Consider the following 19,937-nt stretch of genomic DNA (forward strand, 5'->3'; position numbering starts at 1 on the left):
CTTAGGAAGTCCACTTAAACATTCTCCACTCCAGCTATGTGGGAGGCTGATATGTCCTGAAGATGAGACTCCACCCAGACTATGAGCAGAGCCGCCTCCTGAGCCACCAAAGTGCTTCTGGTGCCCCCCTGATGATTGACATAGGCTACCGCCGTGGCATTTTCCGAAAGAACCTTGACTGACTTGCCCATCAGAAAGAACTGGAAGGCTAACAGCACCAGACAGATGGCTCTGGTCTCTAAGACATTGATCGACCAAGAAGCCTCCTCCGTGGACCAGGTGCCCTGAGCTGAATGACCTAGACACTGAGCTTCCCAACCAAGAAGACTGTTCACTGCGGCTGGTCCAGATGCCCCTTGCACAAGATGGGCGGTCTGGAGCCACCAATGAAGACTGCGCTGAGCCAAGCCCAGAAGCAGAACAGGATTATCCAGACTGTGCCTCTGAGGCGACCACCTCCAAAGAAGAGTGTACTGAAGTGGACGCATGTGGGCCTGAGCGCACCTCACCATGTCTAGAGAAGCCGCCATCAACCCCAAGACTTGGAGGGAATCCGGCTCTTGGACAATTTGATTACCCATCCCAGAGACTGCAGAAACTCTACCACCCAAGCCGTTTTAGTACCACGAATGTCCATATGTTCTGAAGCTGTCATAAAGCCCAATATCCTTTGCCAGTTTTGCTTTCTTAGATGGGTGGGGGGGGAAGGAGATGGCAACTACTGGGGGATTAAAAGGCAAACTCCCTTTATCCATCTAGTGGAGTCCTGATCAAGCAGAACTCTTTCCTGACACCTAGATGTCTGGTAAAGCAGATCTAAATGCCAATGTCCAACTTTTTGGGCATAGAAACCTCTTCTCCTTCTGAAACAGGGTTGGAGATCCATATTTGGCCTCTCCTTAGCACCACCTAAAACATGTCAGGAGTTCCTGTTGTAAATTACTAGCACCACCAGTGATGTACTGACCTGGACGTCCTTTCTAAATTTCCATTCTTTGCCCCTAAGTGGAACTTCCTGTGCAAAAGGAACTTAAGAACATAAGAACATAAGCATAAGAACATAAGCAGTGCCTCCGCCGGGTCAGACCACAGGTCCATCCTGCCCAGCAGTCCGCTCCCGCGGCGGCCCAAACAGGTCACGACCTGTCAGAATCATCAGAAGGGGCTCCCTTGCCACCTTGGCTTCCCATTTAAGTCCTGCCTTCCTATCGAAGCCCTAGCCCTCCGGTCTTTCACATGCACGACCTGGTTGGTTTTTACTCATTACCTGGTTAACTTTCTATACTTGTGTTACATCCCAGCTCCTCCTTCAGTATCCCATGATCCCTTTATCCCTCAGGAATCCGTCCAATCCCTGTTTGAATCCCTGGACCGTACTCTGCCTGATCACTTCCTCCGGTAATGCATTCCAAGTGTCCACGACCCTCTGGGTGAAAAAAAACTTCCTTGCGTTTGTTTTGAACCTATCTCCCTTCAGTTTCTCAGAATGCCCCCTCGTATTAGCTGTCCCCTTCAGTCTGAAGAATCTGTCCCTATCCACCCTCTCTATGCCCCTCATGATCTTGAAGGTTTCTATCATATCTCCCCTGAGCCTCCTTTTCTCCAGAGAGAAGAGCCCCAGCCTATCCAGCCTCTCGGCGTATGGGCAGTGTTCCAGCCCTCTTACCATTCTCGTTGCTCTCCTTTGGACTCTTTCAAGTACCGCCATGTCCTTCTTGAGGTGCGGCGACCAATACTGAACGCAGTATTCCAGATGTGGGCGCACCATCGCTCGATACAGTGGCATGATGACTTCCTGTGTTCTGGTTGTTATGCCCTTCTTTATGATGCCCAGCATCCTGTTGGCTTTTTTCGAGGCTGCCGCGCACTGTGCAGATGGCTTCAGTGATGCATCCACCAGCACACCCAAGTCTCTCTCGAGTCTGCTGTCTCCCAACAATACCCCCCCCAATTTATAGCTGAACAGCGGGTTCTTTTTCCCTATATGCATGACCTTGCATTTGTCCATGTTGAAGCGCATTTGCCATTTGTTTGCCCAGTCTTCCAGCTTGTCCAGGTCCCTTTGCAGGTCCTCACACTCCTCCCTGGTCCTAACTCTGCCGCACAGTTTGGTATCGTCTGCGAATTTTATAACCTCACACTTTACCTCCCTTTCCAGGTCATTGATGAATATATTAAAGAGTAACGGCCCCAGCACCGATCCCTGTGGCACACCGCTCGTGACTCCCCGCCAGTCAGAATATTGACCCTTTACTCCGACCCTCTGCAGTCTACCTGACAACCAGTGCTTGATCCATCTGTGCACATCCCCTCCCACCCCGTGGCTCCACAGCTTCTTAAGTAGCCTTTCATGTGGCACCTTGTCGAAAGCCTTTTGAAAATCGAGGTAAATGATGTCTATGGGCTCCCCATTGTCCACCCGACTGCTTATTCCCTCAAAGAAGTACAGAAGGTTCGTTAGGCATGATCTTCCCTTGCAGAATCCGTGCTGGCTTGTTCTCAGTAGGCCATTCCTCTCGATGTGCTCGCAAATGCCGTCCTTGATCATAGCTTCCACCATCTTCCCTGTAGTTCCCGGGGTCACCCCTCGATCCCTTCTTGAAGATAGGTGTGACATTTGCCACTTTCCAGTCCTCTGGTACCTCACCAGTTTTCAAGGATAGGTTGCAAACATGTTGGATTGTGCCCGCTATTTCCTGTCTTAGTTCCTTCAGAACCCTTGGGTGGATCCCGTCCGGGCCCGGTGATTTGCCACATTTTAATCTGTCTATCTGTTTGAGGACATCCTCCTTACTTACCTCTATGTGCTCTAATTTTTCAGCCTGTTCCCCACTCATGAGCTCCTCTGAGTCCGGTATATTAGTTGTGTCTTCGCTCGTGAAAACCGACGAGAAGAACGTGTTCAACCTCTCAGCTACCTCTTTATCCTCCTTAATCACTCCCTTCCTGTCCCCATCGTCCAACGGCCCCACCTCCTCTCTCGCTGGTCGCTTTCCCTTAACGTAACTGAAGAATGCCTTGAAGTTTTTCGTCTCCCTGGCCAGCCCCTCTTCGTATTTCCCCTTTGCTTTTTTTACCTCTCGGTGGCATTCCTTTTGGCATTTCCTATGCGTCTGGTGATTTTCCTCTGTTGGGTCCTTTTTCCACCTCCGGAAAGATACTTTTTTGTCCTTTATCGCCCTTTTTACTTCTGTTGACATCCAAACCGGGTCCTTTGATCGTTTGTTCTTGCAGCCTTTCCTGAAATTGGGAACGTACATTCTCTGCGCTTTCTGCAGGGTGTCCCTGAATAGGGTCCAGGCGCTTCCCACAGTCTCCATCCTAAAGATGTTTCTGAGCTTCCTCCCCACCATTTCCCTCATAGCAGCATAGTTCCCTTTCTTGAAGTTCAGCGCAGTTGTTGCAGTCCTCCTAACCACGGGTGTCCCTCTTTCTAGTGTGAATCTAATCATGTTGTGATCACTGTTGCCTAGTGGTCCTCCCACTTCTACCCCTCTCGCTGGCCCCCCTAATCCGTTTAGGATGAGGTCAAGAGTAGCACCCCCTCGCGTCGGTTCTTTGACTAGTTGCTCCATGAAGCAGTCTTTCACCGCTTCTACAAATCCTGTCTCCCTAGTGCAGTTGGAGTGACCCGTACTCCAATCTATCCCCGGGTAGTTGAAGTCCCCCATCACTGTTACACTTCCAGTCCTGCACTCCTGTCTCAATTCCGCTTCCAAGTCATGTCCGACTCCCTCTGGCATGCCAGGTGGTCGATAGTACAGCCCCAGTTTTATGGCCGCACCCTTGTTTCTCGGTAATTTGGCCCATAGCGATTCCAGCCCCTCTGTCTTCGTTGCCATATCCATCCCGATCGAGTGGATAGAGTCCTTTATATATAGTGCTATGCCTCCCCCCTTCTTGTGGGTCCTGTCCCTCCTATAGAGCTTGTACCCCGGCAGCGCTACATCCCATTGGTTTTCCTCTGTCCACCAGGTTTCTACAATTCCAATTATATCCAGGTCCTCCTCCCTGGCCACGACTTCTAGTTCACCCATCTTGGCCGTGAGGCTTCTTGCATTTGCGTATAAGCACCGCAGGTCCCGTCGTTTTTCTTCCACCTCTGCATTTATCTGGGCCACTTGCCCTTGGATTTCTGGCAGTTTTCCCGCTCTCTGCGCTTCTGCTTTGCCCTCAGCCTTTACCCTCTTAGCTTTCAGTTTCCCCACATTCCTGCCACCCCACTTCCCTGCTTTTCCTCTGGGATTTCTAGCCCTTCCGGCCCCCTCCTGGGCTATCACCCCTTGAGCCTCTGTTTGATCCCCCTCGCCTTGTGGTACCTCTATATTACTCTCGTCTTTCGCCCTCATGCCACCCAGTCCCCCTGTGTCCCCATGCCCCTTAGTCTTCTCCCAGCAAGCTCCCTTTACCTGATGTTTCCCTCGCTGTCTGATTTTGAGATCTTCCGGTCCCTCTGCTTCCTCCCTGCAGTCAGCCCATTCAGCATCTGTTCTGGATACTGTTGTCCGAAGCGTCAACATGAGATCAGCTGTCGGCTTTCCCCCTCTCCTCAGTTTAAAGCTCTCTCGATCTCCTTCCTCACATTGGCTGCCAGTAGTCTGGTTCCCGCTGTGCTCAGGTGCAGGCCGTCCCGCCGGTAGAGCTTGCTCTTTCCCCAGAAGGACGTCCTGACAAGTAGGTTCTATCCCCAAAACCATGAGTTTCTTGCAGAAGGATGTCACTCACATCTTTCAGCTCTGGCTCCTTCCCCAATGAGCTGTTCCCAGTCTCCTCAGTTTTCCCTTATGGAAGCGAGTTGAGAAGGTGTCTTTCTGTTCTTCTCTGAGTAGAATTTTTTTATTTTTGGGTTTTCACCGAATTGTGGAGGCTTGCAGTGCTCAGAGGACCCCCCAGCAGTTCTAAGGCCTGGGAGAAGACACAGACTCTTTCATTGGAATGTGCAACTAACAGGGCATACTGTCTGAGAATCTGTTTAGCCAGCCTGCATTTTCACTTTTGGAGCTCGGGGACCATTCCCCTCAAAGCTAGGCTCACACCTTGATTTATTGGGAGCTTGAGCACAGGCCCAAGACATGCTTTGGCAGATGCAAGCTGCATTTTCCTCCTTCCATTGCAGTGAGTAGATTCCTGGGGAGGTCTGAGGTCTTTGTCAGACTTCAGTCTGACTGGCAGCCCGAAGTTCGCAGCTGTATGAGTATTGTTATTGAGGCAGATCTTCTTCAGATACCAACTACAGTATGAGCTGAAGCAGGCACAAGCACCAGTAGTGTAGCAGCATAGATTCTGAGTACAGCCTATGTAAGTCTATGGGAAAATCGAGGGGGTCCCAAAATTGTTTTTTGTGATTTCTGGGTCTAGCTGTAGACTCCCCCCCATCTCTAAAAAAAATCCTTTTGGCAATTTTTTGGAATTGGGTGAAGCTCCCCCAGGCCATTTTTGGTGATTTGGTGAAACACATATATGTGGACGCCGTAGAGCAGGGATATCAAAGTCCCTCCTCGAGGGCCGCAATCCAGTCAGGATTTCCCCAATGAATATGCATGAAATCTATTAGCATACAATGAAAGCAGTGCATGCAAATAGATCTCATGTATATTCATTGGGGAAATCCTGAAAACCCGACTGGATTGTGGCCCTTAAGGAGGGACTCTGACACCCCTGCCGTAGAGTCTGAGAAGGGGTCCTCTGGGCTTTCTGCTGAGGGTGCTACCCCAAATTTTGTGAGTCTTATGTGAAAAGCCTATGTAATATGTTGGGTTCTGTAATGACACCTGAGAGTGCGTCACTGGCTTTGCAAGAGGTATTTTCCTTAAAGAGTGCACTCCCCCTTTCCCCCCAAGGAGGTTGCTAATCAGGTACCAGAGGACTAGTCTGAAAAGGATTGGGTAGGCTGGGGGTGAGAGTCCATGCCTTTGCTGCCTCACAGTGATTCTTCCCTTTTGGGAGATTTGGGGTTTCAGGCAGGAGGATGATCTGATGATATGCCATCTCTTCAAACTGAAAGGTTTGATTTAGATTATTACTGACTCTCTGTGGGAGTTAAACCTGGAATCTTTGCAGACCTCAGTGGTCTGTGATGAGGAACTCTAAAGACTCAGATCATATTTTTCCCCTCACATCCTATGCTGGTCACAGAGAATTAAGAGGCACCAGAAAGGCTCTTTATGGGTGGCAAAGACTAAGTCCAAGCTGTATCCCATGGCTCCTGAATTTCAGCAGCTCTTTGTTCAGCTGAAAATGGTTTTGTTGGTAGCACTAGTTACTAAAAGTAATTCTCTCCCTAGTAAGGGAGAAGTAATTTTAAAAGAAACACAAGATCAAGGGTAGATGTGGTTCTGAAAAGGCAATTTGAGGCTTTGGGAATTAGGGCAGCAGCAGCCTCATTCGTGGTGTGTGCCTGCCATACTAGATTGTGTCGGACTCTAGAAGAAAGGTGAGAGAGGAAAACAACCTCCAGGGATTCAGGACAAAGTTAGACAAGTTCCTGCTGAACAAGGATATATGCTGGTAGGGCTAGTCTCAGTTAGGGCGCTGGTCTTTGACCAGAGGGCCGCCACGTGAGCGGACTGCTGGGCATGATGGGACCACTGGTCTGACCCAGCAGCGGTAATTCTTATGTTCTTATTAATGTACAGGAGGTGAGTCTTTTTCAAACGAAGGAAAACTGGAATGAGGGGGCATATATTAAAATTGAGGTGATAGGCTCAGGAGTTATCTAAGGAAATTCTTTTTTACAGAAAGGGTGATAGAAGCATGGAATAGTCTCCCAGTAGAGGTGATGGAGACAAATACTGTGTCTGAATTCAAGAAAGCATGGGATGGGCATGTGGGATCTCATAGGGAAAGGAGAAGATAGTTGATGCTGTGAATGGGCAGACTGGATGGGTCTTTTGGCCTTTATCTGTTCTCAAGTCACAATTATTAGTGTTCCGCCCTCTTTATCATGCTAGGAAGCATCAAAGATTATGCATATAATGAATATTGTTACAACCTTATACAGGATAAGAAAGTTAAGCTGTAGAAGTAGGAAAGGAACCTAGAGATGAAAGCATCAAAACTTTTACTATTTACTTGGCATTGGTGCTAAAGTTTTCTTTTACTTTGCTTAGGATGACATTTGAGGATTTCAGCGAGTATTTTGACAAAGTTGAGATCTGTAATTTAACACCTGATGCCCTTGATGACAATACCAAACGCAAATGGGAAGTAACGGTCCATGAAGGGAGCTGGGTCCGAGGTTCTACAGCTGGGGGCTGTAGAAACTTTTTGGGTAAACAAATTTATTTTATATGGCTCTTGGTTTTTTTTCTCTCTATACAGTAAGTGTGAGTTCTCATATCCCTTTCTGACTGACTGTGGAGACCTTTCAAACTTTGTAGACCCCACTCATTTGGAAAGAGTAGGAGTAGAATTAGCAGGAATGCAGAACTGTTCTGATAAATAAATCTTTTCTCTGGGTTGTTTTAAATCTACTACTTGGTGGCTTCATCGTATGCCTCTAGTCCAGCGGTCTCAAATACGCGGCCTGTGGGCCGCATGTGGCTCTCCAGGTTTTATTTGCGGCCCGCGGTCTGAAGGCCAACATTCTCTTCCTTTTGGAGCAGCAGCCGGCTCATTCGCTCAAAGCCGCGGGTTGGCAGCTCCTTGCGCTATCCACTCCTGCATCGGAAGCCTCTCTGATGTCACAACATCAGAGAGGCTTCAGATGCAGGTGCGGATCTCGCAAGGAGCTGCCACCCGTGGCTTTGAACGAACGAGCCGGCCAGACATGCTGCTGCTCCAGTGGTGTACCAAGAGGGGGGCGGTCCACTGTTCTCTTCCCTGCAGGGCCGACCAACTCTGGCGGCCCAACGTCAATTCTGACATCGAGAAGACGTTCTGGCTAGCCAATCGCTGCCTGGCTGCCCGGAACGTCCTTTCCGACTTTAGAATAGAGAGTTGCGCGGGGACAGAAATCCCACCCGTCCCTGCCAAAGTCCCACCCGTCCCCACCCGTCCCCGTTAGGAATCCCACCCGTCCCCGTGAGGAATCCCTCCATCCCTACCCGTCCCCGTGAGGAATCCCCTCCATCTCCGCCCGTCCATATAAACTTCAGAAATAGTTATTTCATTTAATTATGCTACTGAATTAAAGGCTCTGGTAGAAACCCATTTACAAATAAGCAAAAAAACTTTATTAATTTGGAAATATTAATTGGGAAGAATACATACTTTGTAAACGGGTTTCTACCAGAGCCTCTTTTGTTTATAAATTTTTATCAACACAACTAATATACTACTTTATCCTGAAGCAAAAAAAAAAAAAAAAAAAGAAATAGAATTATTTTCCTACCTTTGTTGCCTGGTTTCTGCTTTCCTCATGTTCTCATTCAGTTCCTTCCATCCACTGTCTCTCTTCCTTCTGCATCTTCCATTTGTTCTGTTACTGTGCTTCTCCCTTTCTCCCCCCTTCCAAATTGGTCTGGCACCCATCTTCTTCCATCCGCTCCCCCCATAGTCTGGCATCTCTGTCTTCTTCCCTGCCAGCGTCTTCTCCCCACTCTCTCTTCCCCATTTCCTTTCAGCGTCCTTCTCCCCCCCATCTTCCCCATGTCCTGTCAGCATCCTTCTCCCCCCTCTGTCTTCCACATGTGCTTTCAGTGTCCTTCTCCCCCCTCTGTCTTCCCCATGTCCTTTCAGTGTCCTTCTCCCCCCTCTGTCTTCCCCATGTCCTTTCAGCGTCCTTCTCCCTCTCTGTCTTCCCCATGGCCTTTCAGTGTCCTTCTCCACCCCCTCCCCTCGTCTTCCCCATGTCCTCACAGCGTCCTTCTCCACCCCTTTGTCTTCCCCAGTGCTTTCAGCGTCCTTCTCCCCCCTCCTTCTCTCCCGCCCCGGGTGCAGCACAGCCGGCCAGGTCCCCTTACTTTTGTGGCGCTTCCCCGACCGACCGACAACAGCACCGGTCTGACAAACCTCCCTGCCCTTAACCGTGAATCTAAATTTCCTTCTTACAGCTGCTGTAAGAAGGTAATTTAGATTCGCGGTTAAGGGCAGGGAGGTTTGTCGGACCGGGGCTATTGTCGGTCGGTTGGGGAAGCGCCACAAAAGTAAGGGGACCTGGCCGGCTGTGCTGCACCGGGGTGGACCGCCCCCCTCCCTTGGTAGCCACTCGAGCCGCGAGGCTACTCTACTCTCCTTCTCCTTACCTGCCCTGCCTGCAGCACAGAACCGAACGGAAGTCTTCCCGACGTCAGCGCTGATGTCGGGAAGACTTCCGTTCGGCTCTGTGCTGCAAGCAGAGCAGGTAGGGAGAAAAGCCGCACGACTTAGTACATCCAGCCCCGCAGGAACCCCGCGATCCTCGGAGGCGTCCCCACGGGATTCCCGCGACCCTAGGGGGCATCCCCATGGGATCCCCGTGACCCGAAGGGGGAACCCGCAGGTCCCGCGGGATTCCCATCATTCCCGTTCAGCTCTCTACTTTAGAATTGACATCAGGCAGTGAGAGTTGGTCGGCCCCGTGCAGAAGAGAAGCAGGGAGATGGCCTGTTCCCGATAGTGGCAGCAGCAGCAGCCTATTCCGCGGCGACGGTGGTATGGGGGAGGGCAGGAAGGAAGGAAGAAAGAAAGAAAGAAGGTGGGGTGGGGACAGGGAGCCAGAAAAAAAAGCAAAATATGGGGCACGGAGGAAGGAAGAAAGAAGGAGGGGGGACAGGGAACCAGAAACAAAGCAAAAAATGGGGCACGGAATCAGAGAAAGACAGACAGAGAAAGAAAGAAAAAGTTGGGGGAGGGAATGAGGTCTGGAGGAGAGGAAGCATACAGGAGGCTGAAAGAAGGGAAGAAGTATTGGATGCACAGTCAGAAGAATAAAGTGCAACCAGAGACTGATGAAATTACCAAACAAAGGTAGGAAAATTATTTTATTTTCAATTTAGTGATTGAAATGTGCCAGTTTTGAGAAAGAAAAGATATTGAACTTTAAATGTGAGTGCTGCAGAAAAAAATAGAGTACTTGGAGGGCCGCAGAAAAAATAGTTAATGTCGTATTAAAGAAATGACAATTTTGCATGAGGTAAAACTCTTTATAGTTTATATATCTTTCCTTTTGACTGTTAAAGGAAAGTTTTATAAACTATAAAGAGTTTTACCTCATGCAAAATTGTCATTTCTTTAATAAGGCATTAACTATTTTTTCTGCAGCCCTCCAAGTACCTACAAATCCAAAATGTGGCCCCGCAAAGGGTTTGAGTTTGAGACCACTGCTCTAGTCCTAGTCTCATACTAATCTACTCTTTAAGCAAATATGACCACATCATCACCACATACCTAGACACACACTGGCTCCCTACACAAGCACGAATACTATTCAAATTTTACTGTCTATTATACAAAGCAATGAACGGCACCGCCCTACCTAGCTAAACAATCGCCTAAACCGGAACAAATCAACCAAACTTAGGAGTACTCAGATCCCATTTATTCACTCCCCAATCAAAGGCACACAGCACAAGAAGATGTACAACAGCCTGCTAGCAACGCAAGCAACAAAACTATATCACCACCTCTCCAACATACTGACAACTATAGCTGACTAAAACATTCTGAAAACATTCAGAAAATTTATCAAGACAAACTAATACATCTCCTTAACTGTTCTGATAAATAAATCTAGTTTAGTCTGTCAAAGAATCAGATGTGAAGCAAACATATTGTTGACCTTTCAAGAAGTATTTGTGATTGAAATCCATTTTACAGGCTTTACAGCAGAGATAAAGCATGCTATTTCTAATTCTTTCCTCGTATAATTGGAGATATGGTTACTCACTGAGCTGGTAATAAAGAATGATTTAATTTTTAATGCAGTTTAACTTAATTAACATTTATTATTGCACCACTCTGGTCTTCAGGGCTGTTTAAGGAAGCATGATAAACTAACATCCAACAGACATGGGCACAGAAATAACAAGCTGTGCCATCTTTTAGCATGATAGTTTCTTTTAGATTTCCAATGCTAACTTTGCTCCTGGTACAGTTAGGGTTTTAGGATGAAAAACTCCACAGTAAAACCATTGTACTAAAGGGTAGCATGGATAGCATGCAAATCGCATTATCCATTGAAATCAAGATTTGCTCCTAATGTGGAAAACTGCTGAGCTTTGACGGTTTTTTTTTTCTTTTCCATTAGAGCAGAACACCTCCAGTCTTGTTTTGTGGATCTTTATTTTAGCCAGGCACATCATGGGTGGGGTCACCAGATGGTGTCAGGACAGAACCTCCAGGGTAGCATATTTAGAAATGCTCCCTGTTCCATGCACAGGACCCAAGAGATAGGCAGAGCTCTGTAGTCTCAAAGTGTGGATGAGGCAATAGTGCAGGGAGGAGGGTTTTAGATTTGTTAGGAACTGGGCGACATACTGGGGAAGGGGGAGCCTATTCAGCAAAGATGGGTTCCACCTTAACCAGGGTGGAACTAGGCTGCTGGCAACAACATATAAAAAGGAGATAGAACACAAGGAAGTGACGTCACCAGCATAGATGGCTGCCAGACTCTTGGGCTCCGCCTGTAGCCACACTAACCCATGTTAAAAAGGAGTGATTTTTACCTGCCTGAAAGACGGAGACAATTACTGAATTACGTTCAGGGATATTATTCGACAAACACTACGTCAGAAAGAGTCAAAATCCAAAAGACATATAACTGACCATGTAAATATAGACAAGCCTTTGAAGGGTGATCAAGAAATATTTTATAAAATTACTCAGAGATGTGAAACTCTGAAAGGAAGGCTACAAAACCTCCCTTGGGTAAAGAGTTTACCTTCCAGTCATTGTTATTCTATGAAAATGTTTTTGATCACAACCTGGAAAGGCTAAAAAGTTCAACTGTTTCAAAAGTTCAAAATAACTGGTTTGTTCTTGTTGTTAATATCATGCAAACGTCACTGCATACTTGATGAAAAAATCCACTTAGCTGTTAAACAGGAATGAGGGGGTCCCAACGTGGCCCCGTTTCATTCCCTGCTTCAGGGGACCCGATGTAAGCTGGTTCAAATTGAATCCAAGTTAATACTAGTGCTGGAATAGCATAATTGCGTGACTTGCAAATAAACATCTTAGCTGGGGAGTCAAAAAGATAACTTCTTGCGATTCAGACCACCATTTTCATAGAATAACAATGACTGGAAGGTAAACTCTTTACCCAAGGGAGGTTTTGTAGCCTTCCTTTCAGAGTTTCACATCTCTGAGTAATTTTATAAAATATTCTTTGAACGACGGAGACTGCAGAATCCTGTTGCTGAATCATGTCACCAGTGAACCATGGTGTCTAAAAAGAAGAGTGAGGTGGAGAAGTTAGAGGGCCGATATGTAGATCGTTTGAGGCAACAGCAACCATGTGGAAGCAGATTTGGCTGCTGGGGCACTGGTGAAGTTGGAATCTGGTGAAGGGCAGCAGCCTGTGGTGCAGATGGAGTGTGCTAGCGGGGAGCCCCTAACCAAGGAGGATATGGGTACCTGGATCGCAGAAGTAAAAACAGAGATACCAGCGGTGGCGATGAAAGAGATCAAATCAGATCTGGCGGAACTGGGCTCCAGAATTGATATGGTTGAATCCCGTTTTCACACCTGTGCGGAGACAGCAGTGGATGCCCAGCAGAGTGTCGAGCATGTCCGTACAGCTGCAGGAATTGGTCAACAAGGTTGAGGATCTCAAGAATAGAATGCGGCGCAATTTTTGAGTACAGGATTTTCCAGACATTGCTCCTTTTTGGGATCTTCAAGAGGTGGTGACCAATTTGGTGCGCTGGCTGACAGCTCAAGACAATTTGTATGCTGGAATAGAACAGGCACATCGCACTCTTGGACCGTGTAACGACGACAGACCTAAAAATATTGTGGTCTGTGTACAGATCTTTGCTCTCAAAGGAGCACTTCTTGCACACAGCGCATGAGAAAGGACCCCCTCAAGTGCAATGGCTGCACGATTGAGCTCTACCAAGATCTGGTGGCCAGCACCTTTCAGAAGCGCAGAGCATTCGGAGAAGTGACCAAAGCACTTTCTAAGACCAATTTGAGATATCGTTTGACCTTCCCTTTTGGCCTTTTGATTACCATCAGTGGAGTGCACAAGAGAGTTACCTCCATTGCAGATGCACGTGCACTCCCACAGAAAGAATCGATTGAAATTCCAGAGGTCCTTGACAGTGGCTCAAGTTTTCAGGCGATTCAAGAGCAACTAGCAGAATTTCGATGGCGGAGAGCTGGCAAGGATTCTGGTACATCTGGGAGATCCACTGGATCCGCGGGACCACGAGAACTCCCAGCAGCCAATTAGCTAATGGCTCTTCATGGGCAGGAGCGAAGGAAGATTGTTTCTGCCATGGTTCACTGCTGGATCACCGGGGCCTTAACAGTTATGTGGAGGGGCAGGAGGGAGATAAAAGTTGTTTAAAGTCAGCCGGGGTAGGAAACGGAAGGAATCCCTTCTGTCCCGGTCCACTGCTGGACCACCAGGTCTTACCGCAGGCCTGGCAAAGTCCTGCCAATAGGTTCGGGAGGAAGGGGGCACTCACCTTAGGTTTCTCATAGTTGTGAATGATGTTTTTATTATTTTGTTGATTTGTGGTTATATGGTACAGCCTCTGTCAATCAGTATTCCAAGGCATTTTAGTATAGGTTGAATGGGGTATGAGACCGAGTTTATTATTAGGTTTGTTAAGGTTGGAGTTTTGCTATTTTCTAGGAGGATGAAGTTTGGTTTGTCAGGGTGTCACCACCTAGTCTCTGGCCGAGCGGTTTTCCAACGCTAGGCAGTGACACACTTCCAACACCTGGCATGAGCCCCTTTAAAGTAGGGCTACCTTGCAGGCTGGATACTCCTATGGTTTTCCTGGGCTAGATGTGGTGTGTTCTTGGCACAGAAAACTCCAGCAATCAGAATGGCTTCAATAATAAATCATAGCTTTTATTGGGCCACTGGCCTTGGCAACCTCAAGCAAGACCGGTTTCACCAGTAACATAAATTTTGCACACAGGAAAAAGTTCATTCAAAATCAAAAATATAATTCCCACTACTCTGGACTTCCTAAATGCCTCATAGTACAAGCATTTTCCTTCACCAGAGTGCATTAATTAAAGGGGCTAACTGCCCTCAAAGTTCCAGGTTCTCTTATTCTAAGCAGTCTTGTAGAACCTGTTTATTTGGCAACAATTTTCCTACGTTTGTACTGCAGGAGATAATGCAGGTCAAACAGAACAGTCCTTTTAGTTGGAGCTTTATCCAGTTCAAAATAGAGAGTTGCGCGGGGACAGAAATCCCACCCGTCCCCGCCAAAGTCTCACCCGTCCCCATCCCCATCTTACAGCGGCTGTAAGAAGGTAATTTAGATTCGCGGTTAAGGGCAGGGAGGTTTGTCAGACCGGGGCTGTTGTCGGTCGGTCGGTCGGGAAAGCGCCACAAAAGTAAGGGGACCTGGCCGGCTGTGCTGCAGGCGGGGCGGACCGCCCCCCTCCCTTGGTAGCCACTCGAGCCGCGAGGCTACTCCTCCTTAACTACCCTGCCTGCAGCACAGAGCCGAACGGAAGTCTTCCCGACGTCAGCGCTGACGTCGGAGGAGGGCTTTGTTTAAGCCCTCCCTCCCCTCCGACGTCAGCGCTGACGTCGGGAAGACTTCCGTTCAGCTCTGTGCTGCAAGCAGAGCAGGTAGGGAGAAAAGCCGCGCGACTTAGTACATCCAGCCCCCGCAGGAACCCCGCGACCCTCGGAGGCGTCCCCACGGGATCCCCGAGACCCTAGGGGGCGTCCACATGGGATTCCCGCGACCCTAGGGGGCGTCCCCACGGGATCCCCGTGACCCGAAGGGGGAACCCGCGGGATGCCCGCGGGTCCCGCGGGATTCCCGTCGTCCCCGTTCCCGTGCAGCTGTCTAGTTCAAAAAGCACACGGAGTTCAGTTACCTCCCTCAGTTTGTTAATGTGACTGGTATCCTGAATCAAAGACACCTTAGGCAAATTCCCTGCACAGCGTTTGCTTAAGTAAGCTAGGCTAAACACCTCCTATCAGCTGTAATGCTTTTCTCACATCCAGCATACAGGAACACAACCTGGCAGTTTACACCACTTTAACATCCTGTTAGCTTTTCCCACGTTCCAGCAGGTCAGCAGAGAAATAGTAGGCAGAAAAACGTTAACAGCGGGATCTGGATAGACCCCGTTGTCTGCCCACACATATATACATATTTACACATAACCCCCTGCCCCTTCTTTATCCATCATCTTTATACTCAAAAAACACTAAAGAGTCTTTATTTTGGTATAATTAGCCGCAGCTCAGTTTATTAACCAAACATATAACAAATCTTAACTTCATTAACATAATGAATATTGTATAAACCAGACCCCGAGCTACCGAGTGTCTTAATTTCTTATTCCCTCAACCCCGCCACTACAGCAAGAGTCAGAGGGGCGGCATGTCCCTATTGCCCCCCTTTTCCGGGTCACCTGACCCCACCGGGTACGGCTCCCTGCCGTCCCAACGCTCATCACCTGATGAGCCTCCTGACCCTGTAGCTCGGGAATCCGCCACAGGCCTGTAACCTTACAGGCCCCCCCCAATAAACCGAGCTGCGACTACGCGCCCAACCCCAGAACCCGTTCACAACCAACGGAGAAATCATCCAACAGGAGATCCCAACCGATATCGGACAGGTGTACTCTATCCCTATGATACAGACCCGCACAAGTGACATCTACCCAGTCATGCAGTATCTGACCACCCCCTAACTCCACCACCCATTTACCAACCTGCCAATTAAACTTCCCCAGGCCTCTGGTCCATCGTCTAGACGCTAAACACCGGGGCCGGGGAATAACGTCCGACCACACTACTCTAGCCCTAGGGAACCATTGAAACACTACCCGCAAGTCATCTTTGATCACATTGATGAGCTGACGGCCAGTCAAATCATCAATATCATTACGCCTCAAATGCAATAATATGATGTCCGGATGATGCGGACGCTGGCGTTGATCCGCTAACAGCGGCAACAGATGACGCCACCTCAAGCCGCGTTGACCCCACCAGGACACACGAACTCCACGATGACCCAGCCCAAGATGACGTCCCCCTGGGCGGATAGCTGCTCGTTCGCCGGCCCAATGAACAAACGAATGGCCAATAATCCAAACTGAATAACCGCTCCAGCTGCCATCTGAAAAGCAAAACAACAAACTCAGCATAGAAACTCACAACATACCCGCCCGATCTGCACCACCCAAAATCTCCCGCTCACTGGCCCTGAGGCTCTACGTCAGCCCCTGAGGTTTCGTCCCCAGGCCTAATATAACCCCTAAAAGCCCCAGAAACCCATCGCCCGAGCCGTTGAATGCCAGCCTCCGGCAAACCAGCTGCGCTAGCACTCGTCGCCGCCCCAATCCGGAAAGAGTGCGTCCCAAACCGCCCAGGCTCCATGCCGCATCTCGCCAAGGCCCGCCGCAAAACAGCCAGGAATTGGAACTGAGACAAAGGAGCCCCATCCGCATGTACAAACAGGACCTGAGACGCCCCACAACGTACCGCCAAATAAGCTCCCATCAGCTCAATGGGACAAGAGACACACCCCTCGACACGCCGAAGCAAAACCCACTGACCCCAACCCTCTTGATCAGTTTTAGAACTGACCACATAAATATGGACCGACTGAAAGCCCAGCCGCATATGCTGCACCAATAACCCCCTACCCCTGGCCCCATCAGCGGCACTGACCAACAGCTCGCCCACTCGAAACGCACCAAAAAAGGCCAACGAATAGGCAGCCCGAAACAAACAGGCCTCGAAAGGAGAACTAGCAATCTCCGGCAACACCTGAAGCAAGCGCACCAGCAGCTCATGCCGAATCGGCAATCTTGTGTCCCCCCTCCCAGGCACTGCTCTACCCATAGCCCGGATCAAATGCTGCAGCATGAAACTGGACGAAGGGCACGCCCAACCAAGAGCCCGGCAGAAAAAGGAAAAACCCGCCAAACGCCCACGCACCACCCCCCGTGAAACCCCAGCTCTGAAAGCATCCAGCACAAAGTCCTCAAGGAAGGACTCGGCCACATCCCCTGGGGACCAACCCCTACCAGACAAAAAGAGCGCTACTACCCGAAACCCAGGCGAATACCGGGACCACGTAGCAGGAGCTACCAACAGGCGGAGCATCTCCCAAACTCCTTCACGTCCAGGCGCCACAAATGCTCCGGCATCACAGTACCTTCCTCCTCTGCCTCCGGCGCCAGCCGACAAAACTGCTGAAAATTGAAACGGGACAAAGCATCAGCAATTCCATTCTGTAGCCCAGGGACATGACGCGCTCTAATAAACAAGTTGAGCCGTAAGCAGCGCAACACTAATGCCCGTATCAGCCCATTAACAGCTAAACAGCGCGCAGCCTGTCTGTTAACCACCTCAAAAAACAACTTTGCAATCACGCAAACGGTCAGGCCACAATTCACAGGCAACCACCAAGGGGAATAATTCCAAAAGAGTGACGTTTTTGGTAAGACCCCCCTCAACCCAATCCGCAGGCCACCGTTCAGCGCACCAAGCACCCCTACAATACAGGCCAAAACCAACGCCACCCGCAGCATCAGAGTACAATTCCAAATCTCCATTGGACATGGACGGCGCCTGCATAGGCAAGGTGCCATTAAAATCCCACAAAAAACAAACCCACATCTGGAGGTCCGCCCGCACACCAGCAGGGAGCCTCAAAAAATGTTTCTTGTCTCGCACCCCCGCTGTGGCCGCAGCCAAACGGCGAGAAAAAGCTCTACCCATGGGCAAAACCCTACACGCGAAATTAAGAGAACCCAGCAGCGACTGTACCGCCTGCAATGTAGTCTTCTGCGAGGACAACACGAGCTCAATAAAACCAAGCAATTGGTGCACCTTGGTCGCAGGAAGGCGCGTCACCAAAGCCTCCGTATCCAATTCAATACCCAGAAACACAAGGGAGGTCACCGGACCTTCTGACTTCTCCCGGGCCAAGGGGATACCAAAATCCTCAGTCAATCTCTCAAAAACCTCCTTCAACCTAGCGCAATCCCTAGAACCCCCAGCACCAATGAACAGAAAATCGTCCAAATAATGCACCACCGAATCCAAGCCCGCCAGCCGTACCGCAACCCAATGCAAAAAGGAGCTGAAGAGTTCGAAATAGGCGCAAGATATGGAACAGCCCATAGGTAAACAACGGTCATAGAAATAAGCGCCTTCAAAACGAAAACCGAGAAGCGGATAAGACCACGGGTGAATGGGTAACAAGCGAAAAGCAGATTCAATATCAACTTTTGCTAACAAAGCACCCCTACCAGCCCTGAGAATGAATTGCAAGGCACAATCTACCGACGAATAACGCACCGAACACAGGTCGTGTGGAATACCATCATTCACCGAGGCGCCAACCGGTCTCGACAGGTTGTGGATCAACCGAAACTTGCCCGGCTCCTTTTTAGGGATCACCGCCAGTGGCGATACCATCATCTCCGGGAAAGGGCGCTCCCTGAAAGGCCCCGCAATCCGACCGAAACTAAGTTCCTCCCGCAACTTGGCACGAACCACCTCAGACAATTGAGAAACAGAAACCGCATTGCGCACCCGCGTAACCGAAATCGCTCCCCGAAAAGGTATCTCAAAACCAAAAGAAAAACCACGTTCCAATATCCCCGCCGCCCGAACCTTGCCATAACGACGCAACCACAGCCGCAAGGCCCCCACCCGGATAGGAGTGGGCAACCGCCCAGCCAAACCCTCATTTGCCCGCACCGGCCGGACCTCCTGCCTGACGCTTGGAGCACTTGCGGCTGTCCACAGTGAGAACAGACATGTCGGAACCTACAATCCGGGAATGGGCAGCTGGACTTGTTAAATCTCCAACAAAGGTCAGTTCCCCCTCCAACTCCTGCCCCCGCCCCGACCCCTGCCCGAAAGGGCCGACACCCCCCCCCCCCCGCGCTCCCCTGCGGGACGCGGCCACCTACCGGAGGCACACTCGTAGGCTTGGCAGACATATGTGTGAGCCACAAGTTAACATCCTGAGTGCCCCACGACATGTGATTATTTTCCTCCATTTTGTCTCTAAAAGCCTCGTCGTAGTTAAGCCACGACCAACCCCCAAAACGCTGATAAGCATCCAGCACCGAGTCAGCATAAGCCAACAACAGACCATAGTCCACAGGATGCGCACGCCCCCAAACACTAGCCAGCCGCAAAAAGGAACGCACCCAATTAAATATGGACCGAGCGACCGGCACATGCTTAGACTCACTAGCCCCACGCTTCGATTTTTTCCGACCACGTCTATGAACTCTGCCCTCCATAAGCTGAAAGATGTCCAAACAAGAGCGATGCCGAATCTTACGCCGCAACGCCCGCGGAACCTTCTCCCAGAGTTCCGTCAACGCTACTAACGCCGGAGCACCCCGCGTCACCACCGGCGGCACCCCACTTCCGCCCGCCACCGAACAACTCACCCCACCAGTAACAGGCCCAGAAGAAGAAGAAGAGGAAGAAGATGAGGAAGACCCCGAAGAAGACGACCCCCTCCGCCGCCTCCGTCTATCCCTCCCCCGTTTCCTGGCTTTCTTCCCCCAGCAACCACCGCAGGCGCCACATTACCCGATGTAGAGGGTCCCGCGCCGGTCTCCAAGGCCGACACGCCACCAGCAGCAGAACCGGCCTCCGCAGTGGATCCGGGTGTAGAGACAGAGGCACCGCCGCCAGCAGCCCCCACTGAAGCAAAAGAACACGCAGCGCCACCGCCAGCAGTTACCCTCGCCGTCTCCTGGTCGCATGCTGCCGTCGCCTCAGCTCCGCCACTCCGCTGCAGCTCCGACGTGCCACCAACCGTGCTGGATGGATGACTCCACGCCGCTTCGGTGCTGTAGGGGTGCTCAGGCGCCGACGAAACCTGAGA

General features: G+C 49.9%; 1 protein-coding gene across 4 annotated transcripts in view; it reads left to right on the plus strand.

The window, feature by feature from the left end:
- Positions 1–19,937, plus strand: part of CAPN9 (calpain 9) — a 158,718-nt gene that overhangs the window by 81,605 nt on the left and 57,176 nt on the right. For all 4 annotated transcript variants that reach the window (XM_033937999.1, XM_033937998.1, XM_033938001.1 and 1 more), the window contains one exon: positions 7,110–7,270. In XM_033937999.1, the coding sequence (XP_033793890.1) occupies positions 7,110–7,270 (161 nt within the window). The remainder of the gene's footprint in view (positions 1–7,109; positions 7,271–19,937) is intronic.

This window comes from Geotrypetes seraphini, chromosome 3, assembly GCF_902459505.1.
Source record: "Geotrypetes seraphini chromosome 3, aGeoSer1.1, whole genome shotgun sequence".
Taxonomy (NCBI): Eukaryota; Metazoa; Chordata; class Amphibia; order Gymnophiona; family Dermophiidae; genus Geotrypetes; species Geotrypetes seraphini.